The sequence below is a fragment of the Oncorhynchus clarkii genome, chromosome 20, assembly GCF_045791955.1.
Source record: "Oncorhynchus clarkii lewisi isolate Uvic-CL-2024 chromosome 20, UVic_Ocla_1.0, whole genome shotgun sequence".
NCBI lineage: Eukaryota > Metazoa > Chordata > Actinopteri > Salmoniformes > Salmonidae > Oncorhynchus > Oncorhynchus clarkii.
In genome coordinates, this window is record NC_092166.1 from 40,118,278 (window position 1) to 40,129,314 (window position 11,037).

Here is an 11,037-nt window from a genome sequence, read left to right on the forward strand (position 1 = left end):
GTACATTTTGTTAGTCACTCTCACTCAGATATCATATTAACATGGCATATATTAGGGCAACGTGTAGAATTGCAGGAAATGTGTTATAAAATTACTAAATCTTCCCTCCGCACCATGGAAAAATGTGTAGAATTGCAGCAAATTTGCTTTAAAACGGCCAAATATTCTCTACACCCCATGGCAAAATGTGTAGAATTGCAGGAAATTAACTCACTCCGCTGACAAGAGGGGGCTAAAATATTTTGCCCGCAAGGTGGAGGGGGGCCCCCAAAATGTTTTTGCTTTGGGTCCAGCTCTGACTGCATGTGTGGGTACGGATGTGGGTACACAGACCCACATGCCACTGCTGCCCCTCATGATGAGTTCAGATGTTTTGTTGCCACCACCCCATCAAAGTCACCCATCCCTGTCGTAGCTCATCAGATCAAAACATGTTGCACAGAGAGTCTGAATCTGTCTGCTGTTGCCTGAGGCCTGCATTTAAAAACAACACCCCAGTGATCTATTCAATAACAAGACGAGCACTACCTCCAAAGTACAGACACGTGCGCACACACAAACATACCTGACTTCCACCAGGTCATTGGGCTTGTAGCTGGGGTGAAGGAAAAACCAGACTTTCTTGACAAAGTGATCGATGCTGGGCTCTCTTCTGGAGCCTCTGACGTACACCATCCACTTATGGGTGGACTGGTCATTCTCCTCCCGCTTATCAGGAGGGATATACCTGGGAGACAGGAGGGAGATAATATATTTCAGCCATTTATTTAGCAGCCGTTTTTAGGTAGGAATATGTGGCCCCAGGACCCTGGCATTACTAGTGCCACACTCTTACCAACAGAGCCACATACTGTAGGCCCACCAAAGACATCGAGAGAAAGCAAGGAAGGTAGGGAGAAGGGGAAGAAGAAGGAAAGATAAGGGGAGAAAGAGCGAGAGAAAGAGAGAAAAGTAGAGAATAAAAAACAATGAGAAAACAAAGAGGGCAAGAAAGAATCAGAGAGAGACAGGTATGCAGGAAAGGCTGTCTAGCAAAGCTGTCGGTCACTGTGCACGAGTGCCCCGGTTCTGTTTATTTACCTCGGTTGACAGATGGAGGGGGGGAGAGAGTGACAAAGAGAGGGAGCTGCCGCGCGGGGGGAAAGGAGGAGATAGAAAGACAAGCTGAAGCTCAGACAGAGTTCTCTCTTCTCCCTGGGCGGCCTGTAGCCTCGCGGTTAGAGCGTTGGGCCAGTAATGGAAAGTCAATGGTTCGATTACCAGAGACGACAAGGTGAAAAATCAATGGATGTGCCCTTGAGCAAGGCATTAACCCACATTTTCTCCAGTGACGCCTTACTACTGTGGCTGACCCTGTAAAACAACACATTTCACTGAACCGATCCAGTCAGGGCTCTACAGTGCAACAATTTTACTCGCAAATGCATCTAAATACTATGAAGTGCAACCAGGAACCCTGCCGGCATATGTGAAAATAAAACAGCTTTTATTAAAACAACAGTGCACTTAAACCTTTAAAGACTTAATTAGCACTTATATATACATATATACACCACCGTGTAAAAATGATCAACTTGGATTAGCTAACACAACGTGCCAATGGAAAACAGGTGTGATGGTTGCTGATAATGGGCCTCTGTACACCTATGTAGATATGCCATTGAAAATATGCCGTTTCCAGCTACAATAGTCACTTACAACATTAACAATGTGTACAATGTATTTCTGATCAATTTGATGTTATTTTAATTGATAAAAAATTGGCTTTTCTTTCAAAAACAAGGACATTTCACAGTGACCCCAAACTTTAAAACAGTAGTGTATATAGCTAACATTTGAAATACATTTCATAGAGTAAAGCAAGGTGCTAGTACATGATGAAGCTTTTACAGATAGGGAGCCTAGCTACTTAGTTAAGTCAAGAGACATAAGTAATAATTACTGTTTCATGTCACCGTTATGACACACGTCATAGCCTACTTGTTGTGTTCTAGTCGAGTGTCTCCCTGTAACCCCTAAACACAGGCTTGTGATCCAGGGAGAAAACGTGAGTGATCAGGAGTTCTGTATCAAGTCTGGGCTTGCATGACAGGCACCCAGTTACCCAACTGCTCACTGTGATGGGAGGGAACAAAAACAAGGTGTGCTGACTGCCTACTGAGAAACTCAACTGCAGGGATGCAAACTGGTGAGGGCCCAAAAAGGTGACACTATTTGCCTACATGGACACACACAAAAAAATCTGTAAACTGCAAACTGAAAATGTGCCTATTTTCAGAGTCGGGTGGTGACAATACCAACATTTTACAAACAATGTGATACCAGGCCAAGCGAGTAGTATCCTGATACCACAGGGTTTGCCGATGCCCCTCACACTTTTTACTGCATTTTACTGTATAAAATGCTTTCATCCAAAGGCCTACCTGTGATTGGGCAGGAGGAATATAAACGCATAATGATCTGCATTTTCATTGTGGCAGTAAGGAGAAAACACACTGGGCCTATATGAAACCATTGTTAGCCTACTCTTCAGACAACTCACACACATAGCCACACACTCCCTCCCTCCCTCCCTCCCTCCCTCCCTCTTCCTCTCTCACACACACACCACTCTCTCATTCCCTCTCACACACACACACAATGCTCCCAAAACTTAAGCACCAAACAGAATTTAAGGAACATAATTTTTTTTTTAAATGTAGCTTATAATTACATTGACACGGCATATATATATGCATCCTACCTTTGAAGCATGTCCTTGAGTTGGCTACATATCCCTTTTCAGCTTTTCCTGTGCCATCAAAATTTGTGCATAGCCAATTGGTACCATGTTGTTAGCTAGCTAGCCAGGTAACATGACTAAACAAGGTTGTTTGCTATCAAACCAAAAACGTGCGACCAGCAAGTAGTTTAAAACGGCCAGCGACAGGGTTTATAAAATTATATAAAATGTGCGCCAATTGGCGGTAGAAAGGGGAGAAGGTAGCTCCGCTGGTTTGGGTTAGAAACTTGTGGTTTTCAGTGATGTAAAGGTGCAATCATGGCTGTCACTGTTTTTCCTCTATGGCAGTGGCATTCTGCCTAGTCCGACTGGCCTGCTTGTTCCTACAGGAGAAAGTAAAAGGTACGTATCCACCTCCCTCGTGCTGCGAGCCGCCCCAATAATAAAACAAATGTAACAACAGAAAACGCTGTCTGTACACCGCAGCGTGCCATCACGGCTAAACAACATTAAAACTGATGGAGATGAGCAGAAAGAAAAGACAGAGAAGCAGCTGAGTAGACTAAGGGCTGGTTAGGGGATGTGGATGGCTGCTCACAGCTAAATAACATTAAAACTGATGGAGATGAGCAGAAAGAACGGACTGAGAGAAGCAGCTGAGTAGGGTAAGGGCTGGTTAGGGGATGTGGATGGCTGCTCACAGCTAAATAACATTAAAACTGATAGAGATGTGCAGAAAGAACAGACTGAGAGAAGCAGCTGAGTAGACTAAGGGCTGGTTAGGGGATGTGGATGGCTGCTCACAGCTAAATAACATTAAAACTGATAGAGATGTGCAGAAAGAACGGACTGAGAGAAGCAGCTGAGTAGACTAAGGGCTGGTTAGGGGATGTGGATGGCTGCTCACAGCTAAATAACATTAAAACTGATGGAGATGTGCAGAAAGAACGGACTGAGAGAAGCAGCTGAGTAGGGTAAGGGCTGGTTAGGGGCTGCGGATGGCTGCTCACAGCTGTTACACCTGATATTGGATGAAGCACTCATCACGCTCTACACTGGTATTTGTAGACCGCGTAGGGATGCATTCTGTGCTCAGTCATGAACGGGGATATCAGAAAGATACACCATTATATTTAGTGATCACACGGGAGAAAATCTGTTCACGTGTCTCTCTGATTGGTCAATGGGCGATACAGTCTTGGGTCTGCGCACTTTTTTACGGATCTACACGATTCATGTGGATGACCTATTTAGACATCCAAACTGAACATTTTGCCTAAAAGTGATGAGTTTGCAACCCTGCAACTGTATAACAAGGGATTGCAACACACTGCTGTTGTTCATGTCTTCCTGTATCTGTCACAAAGGACTAGAAACATTGTGAAATGATTTAGAAAGTTCACTGTGTCAAAAAAAAGAATGGGACCACTGAAAAGCTCTCAGATTCTACTGAGTAAAAAAAGTGAAACACTCATTGATAACGTCATTCACGTACTTGGAGACATTTCCCACCACGATGGTCTTCTTTATGTAGAGCCTGGAAGCCTCATCTCCTGTATTGTGGTAGGGCACCCTCTGCTCCCCCACGTCTGACGACAGCACACCTGACGACGGGATGCCAAACGTGTCCTACAACAAAGGAGACAGTCATAGTATTCATGTTAGAGGGTGTATCAGAAGCCTTTTACCTCTGCAGTAATAACCACGAGGGTCATCATATGACTGCCTTCCCAAAGGTGCGTCTCAATAATCTACAGTGCTCCCTCTCTTCAGCTCCTTTGCCTCATCTGCATAGGTCTGAAAAGACAGGATGGGTGAATGCAATTTGCTTATAGGGTTTTCAGATCAATACAGATGAAGGAAAGGAGACGGGGAGAGGAAGCCACTTCAGACTCCAGAGTCCACTCACCTTCCCTGTGTTGCGGCCCGGCCTGCGCTCCTGCCTGCCCCTGTCCTCTCTCCAGGCCCCCTCCCCGTCCCTATCCGGCCCCTCACCCTGTTGGGACAGGGACTCAGACTCCGAGGGCCCCAGGGAGTGGGCGTCCGAGCCCTGGTTGAGAGGGGAGGAGGAGCGGGAGGGTGACTCCAGGAAACGCTTGATGGCCGGGTGGTTCAGCACCGCCGGGTCGCTCTTGGATGCCTGCTGGTAAACGTAGGAAAGGAGAGGAAGTTGTAGGATTTATAGTTGTTGAATACAAAGTGGGTACAAATAAAAAATTTGACTTAAAACAACCTTACCTCTTGGAGCTTGGGCACCCCAGCGTTGGCATAGTAATTGGCCACGATACAGGCTCTGAGCTTGTCCATCATTCGCCTGGCCTCATTCAGACGCTGTAACAGACAAATGAACAGCAACACTGAAACTTTCTCCTGCAGTATAAACGTGTAATTAACCTTTCTCCTATAGCATGTAAGTAGCCAAGCGGCTAAGGAGTTGGACCTGTAGCCGAAAGGTGGCCAGTTTGATTCCTAGGCCGGGCCTTGGAAAAAGGGTGGAATTGATCTGGCAAATGGATGGCTGCTGCGTTGGGCCCTTGAGCAAGGCCCTTAACTGCACAACCTGCTCTCCATCCAGGGGCGCTGCACTGCAGCTTGACCATGTGCTCATCTCAACTGTATGTGTGATGTGTGCTGTCTGAGGGTGTTAAGAACGGAGAAGACACATTTCCATTGTTCTCTGTAACATATGGACAATAAAGTAGTATTGTATTAGAGCTGGGAGATATGGACAAAAATTCATATCGCAATAAATGTAACTATTTTGCTCGATACCAACAAATACAACACACTATTATTATTTTTTTATGGACAGTTACTACTTAGCGCATTAGCGGCAGGGGTCTAGACAACATTTTTCCAGTGCCAAGTAAGACAACTGAGATGGTAGCCTATGACTCAAAAGGTAAGCTATTGCATCTAACATATCCAGGAAAAACATGATTGATATTTGGATGTGCAACCTGTCTAAACAGGATCCAAAATGATCCAACTTATTTCTGGCTCTGCGGAGATGAATTGTCCGACATCTTTGTGCATATTGACCTAGGCTACACCTTTTATTCACCACCTGAGGAAGTGAGAACTCTTTAGATAGGTTGATTACTCAAAATATGATATTGTTGCTAGATAGATGAACCAATTAGCTTACATGGCTATCAATAAATACAATGTCTGACAAAAACTTTCAAGCACTAGGTCTAGGCTAATTGATGTAGGCCTATTACCAACAAATGGCATGCTCTGCTCAGCTCCACTCCGCGGGCGTATCACTTTACCCCTACCCATATGGGTCTTACACATCAAGTCAGTACTGGTGCCCCGTCCATATAGTAAAATGATCGTTACTCATTGTGTATTATTTTCTATATTTTTCTCTCTGCATTGTTGAGAATGGCCCGTGAGTGAGCATTTCACTGTTAGGCTACCTGTTGTTTACAAAGACAATTTGGATTTGAACAGCAGGGCCGCACACAAGTGACATTGTGGGTAATTTGCCTATTCCTATTTGCTGTAGCCTATTTCAATAAATGTGCTATATAGATTTGCAAAACAAATATGTAAAAAACTGTTTTTTCATGTCATTATGGGGTATTGTGTGTAGACTGATAAGGAAAATGTTTGATTTAATCCATTTTAGAATAAGGCTGTAAGGTAACAAAATGTGGAAATAGTAAAGGGGTCTGAATACTTTTCAAATGCACCGTATACCCTTAATCCTCCCCCCCAAAAAATACATTCCTCTCTTCACCATACTGCAGCACCCTAACCAAACCCTTACCCTACATCTTACCCTAAACCGGGATGGTATCCTAACCCCATACCGGGTTCATATCCAAATCCCAACCCTCCCCATACACTAACACAACACACTCTTTCCCCTCCATACTGAGCAGCACCCTAACCAAACCCTTACCCTACATCTTACCCTAAACCGGGATGGTATCCTAACCCCATACCGGGTTCATATCCAAATCCCAACCCTCCCCATACACTAACACAACACACTCTTTCCCCTCCATACTGAGCGGCACCCTAACCAAACCCTTACCTTACCTCTTACCCTAAACCGGGATGTTATCCTAACCCCATACCGGGTTCATATCCAAATCCAAATCCCAACCCTCCCCATACACTAACACAACACACTCTTTCTCCTCTTTGAGCCCACCCCTCTCTATATTCATGTATTGTTTAGTCATGTTTAGTTTTGACTCCTATTTAGTTTTTTCTTTCTCATTTCTAAAATTGTAAAGTGACGTTGGGTCCTTGAAACATACTACTTAAGTCTAATGTATTATTATGACCATAAATATTATTATATATCACTATGTTTTAAGGGTACATAATCACGATAGGACAAAGGTTGACATCGCCCAAACCTAGTACCATGAACTCAATATTAACAGGTGAGAAATACAGTTGAAGTCAGAAGTTTACATACACTTAGGTTGGAGTCATTAAAACTTGTTTTTCAACCACTCCACAAATGTTTTGTTAACAAACTATAGTTTTGGCAAGTTGGTAAGGACATCTACTTTGTGCATGACAAAAGTCATTTTTCCAACAATTGTTTACAGACAGGTTATTTCACTTATAATTCACTGTATCGCAATACCAGTGGGTCAGAAGTTTACATGCACTAAGTTGACTGTGCCTTTAAACAGCTTGGAAAATTCCAGAAAATGATATCATGGCTTTAGAAGCTTCTGATAGGCTAATTGACATCATTTGAGTCAATTGGAAGTGTACCTGTGGATGTATTTCAAGGCCTACCTTCAACCTCAGTGCCTCTTTGCTTGACATCATGGGAAAATCAAAAGAAATCAGCCAAGACCTCAGAAAACAAATGGTAGACTTCCACAAGTCTGGTTCATCCTTGGGAGCAATTTCCAAACGCCTGAAGGTACCACGTTCATTTGTACAAACAATAGTACGCAAGTATAAACACCATGGGACCACACAGCTGTCATTCCGCTCAGGAAGGAGACGTGTTCTGTCTCCTAGAGATGTAAGTACTTTGGTGCGAAACGTGCAAATCAATCCCAAAACAACAGCAAAAGGACCTTGTGAAGATGCTGGAGGAAACAGGTACAAAAGTATCTATATCCACAGTAAAACGACTCTATATCGACATAACCTGAATGGCTGCTCAGCAAGGAAGAAGCCACTGCTCCAAAACCGGCATAAAAAAGCCAGACTACAGTTTGCAACTGCACATGGGGACAAAGATAGTACTTTTTGGAGAAATGTCCTCTGGTCTGATGAAACAAAAATAGAACTGTTTGGCCATAATGTCCATCGTTATGTTTGGAGGAAAAAGGGGGAGGCTTGCAAGCCTAAGAACACCATCCCAACCGTGAAGCACGGGGGTGGCAGCATCATGTTGTGGGGGTGCTTTGCTGCAGGAGGGACTGGTGCACGTCACAAAATAGATGGCATCATGAAGTAGGAAAATTATGTTATGGAAGTTAAAGCTTGGTCGCAAATGGGTCTTCCAAATGGACAATGACCCAAAGCATACTTCCAAAATTGCTTAAGGACAACAAAGTCAAGGCATTGGAGTGGCCATCACAAAGCCCTGACCTCAATCCTATAGAAAATTTGTGGGCAGAACTGAAAGAGCGTGTGCGAGCAAGGAGGCCTACAAACCTGACTCAGTGACATCAGCTCTGTCAGGAGGAATGTGCCAAAATTCACCCAACTTATTGTGGGAAGCTTGTGGAAGGCTACCCGAAACATTTGACCCAAGTTAAACCATTTAAAGGAAATGCTACCAAATACTAATTGAGTGTATGTAAACTTCTGACCCACTGGAAATGTGATTAAATAAATAACAGCTGAAATAAATCATTCTCTCTCCTATTATTCTGACATTTCACATTCTTAAAATAAAGTGGTGATCCTAAGTGACCTAAGACAGGGAATTTTTACTAGGATTAAATGTCCGGAATTGTGAAATACTGAGTTTAAATGTATTTGGCTTAGGTGTATGTAAACTTCCGACTTCAACTGTACATGATATACTCACAGAAAGCTGTGCCTCTACTCTAACTAGAACAGTAGTTGTCTTGAAAAATGTATTTTTCCCAATGAATCTCTCCCTCCTCCTCTGTGCGCACAGTGGGGAGAGGAAGAGAGAGTGGCTTGCTCACACAGCAGCCAAAACAGGGACAGGCAGATCATTTCATAGCAGGCTATTAATGTTGACCAAATGATGGTTGTGGAACAATCTACAGGAACGTTGGACAGCACAATCACCGTAAATTACTGAGCAAAATGCTTTGGTAAGTGAAGGTGATTTCGGTGTCAGTCATTTTTGGTTTATCATCCCAGCTCTATATTGTACATTGTAATTGCACACAATTAAAGGTAATAAATATGAAAACAGAGTGTTTGTCTTTGCATGCATTTAAGGTGTTCGTACTTTTGTACCCTCATGGTTCTGACATGATACTCATTCAGTAGATGAAGTTAACAGTTACCTGTCCGATCACTTCGATCTCATGTTCTTTGTTCTTCATCTCCAAAGAGAACTGGTCTTTGATAATGGCCTCAATCTTCTGCACCGTAGCTTCCCTCGCTGGCAAGTTTTAAAAAAGTATGAAAACGCAGACAGAGTGAGCTAGGTCACATGTTAGCATCATCCTAAAGATACTGTGAACCAGTAATTGTCCATACAGCCTAAGTTCACAAGTACAGGAAGGCTTTAATAGTACAATAGCATGTGTGGTAGAACTTCCAGTCTTACCATTTTGTTCCACTACTTTGTGTCGCTTGTTCTCCTGAACCTGTGAGATGTCTTCATAGTCTGGGTCCTTGTCTTCAATCTTCCTCTTGATGCCTGACATGATTGACTGAGAGATAGAGATAGACAACGGCAATGTGTAAATTCAACCGCTGTGCTCTGGTAACCATGTCCCTGTTGCTTGCTCTATGATATATGCTAGATATATTTATCACTAACTAAAATGGAGAAGATGCTGGCAGTAAGCTTTTTTTTTATCTTGTAGCAGCAACAATTGCTGAGTTCTCAATATTATTCCAGGTAATCAAATAACAACCTAGCTTGTTATAAGTTTATTACATTCCCTACATGGTATTTGTGCAGTTCACAAACAATAATGTATGAAATCACTGCACCTGCTAGCCTAGCATGTTAGCTAGCATAATATGTCAAAAGGGGAATAAGTGCTAACGGAAAATAAAAAACATTGCCCGTTTCCAACAACAAACCCCACAAAACATGGCATTCTATTGAATGGTTTTGGATTTTTTCCTTTTCTAAATTATATGTACAGTGGCTAGCTAGATGTTCTAATGTAGCATATATCTAGCTAGTTAGCTAGCTAACTAGCTAGCCAGCCATCTAACTGGGATCTATGCAAAAATGTAGCATTAAGCATAGCTATGCAGGTGCTAAATGCTAGCTAGCATAACATGGAGCAAGTCGGATCACTCTGCTACTCGACCCTGATGTCTAGAAAGGCCTTTGAACTACAGTAACGACGTTATTAGCGAGCAGCTAGCTAGCATTGTTTCGTGGTACACCAGTGATTTGTGAAAACACTTTGCTACCAAACTTGACAATGCAGTCATCTATGGTACATTTACCCATTACGATAACATTATATTGGAATAATTTACCCACTCACACAACATACCCCAATGTTCGACAGTTTACCCTACCTCACGCTCGTGGTGCAGGAACTGGGAGGCGTGCTGGAGAAAGTTGCTAGCAGGCTAACTAGCTAGCTGAACGTGTGTTGTGATTCTGTTTGCAAGCAAGCCGATACGCCCGCTTCTGTAGTTTAATAATTACTTTTCTGCGGACGTTGCTATATAAAGTGAGTTTTCATTCAAAGCTAGCTATCTATGTTTGTTAATGTTTTGCTTGGTTTGTAGAGTCTCGAGCTAGCCCCATGGCATTCGCCTGCAAACAGATGGGCCTTGCGATTCCTGCGATGAACCAGAGGGGGGCACTAGAAAACAGAATCATAATCCAGACTGCACTGAATACAGTGACCTGCCTTACACTGTACAGTAAGTATCCTTATAATAATTTAACTTCAAACTGAAGAAATAGGGAAATAATGTAACTAATGTCATAAAACACATCACACACAATCAAGAAGTTATTGAAACATCTTTACTTTTCTTTTTGGCCCTTTGCTTTCCCTCAAAAGACTGCAGTCAGCTTTACCCACTTCAAATAGTTTGTAAACACACTATACAGTGGCCAAGGGTTTCTAATGCCAAGACCATATCCTACTTGACTTATTTGTTTATAAAATAGAAAACAATCTGGCTTGTGCCAC

General features: G+C 42.9%; 1 protein-coding gene across 2 annotated transcripts in view; it reads right to left on the reverse strand.

Moving 5' to 3' along the window:
- Window positions 1-10,687, reverse strand: part of LOC139376351 (YEATS domain-containing protein 2-like) — a 73,050-nt gene extending 62,363 nt beyond the window's left edge. The window contains exons 1-7 of one of the 2 annotated variants that reach the window (XM_071118786.1): window positions 10,409-10,687; window positions 9,471-9,576; window positions 9,205-9,302; window positions 4,961-5,053; window positions 4,632-4,865; window positions 4,218-4,351; window positions 566-727 (exon numbers count right to left, since the gene is read on the reverse strand). In XM_071118786.1, coding sequence (XP_070974887.1) covers window positions 566-727; window positions 4,218-4,351; window positions 4,632-4,865; window positions 4,961-5,053; window positions 9,205-9,302; window positions 9,471-9,570 — 821 coding nt within the window. In that variant the 5' untranslated portion in view covers window positions 9,571-9,576; window positions 10,409-10,687. The remainder of the gene's footprint in view (window positions 1-565; window positions 728-4,217; window positions 4,352-4,631; window positions 4,866-4,960; window positions 5,054-9,204; window positions 9,303-9,470; window positions 9,577-10,408) is intronic. The other variant, XM_071118787.1, reaches the window with a different exon arrangement.
- Between the last annotated feature and the right edge of the window lie 350 nt (window positions 10,688-11,037).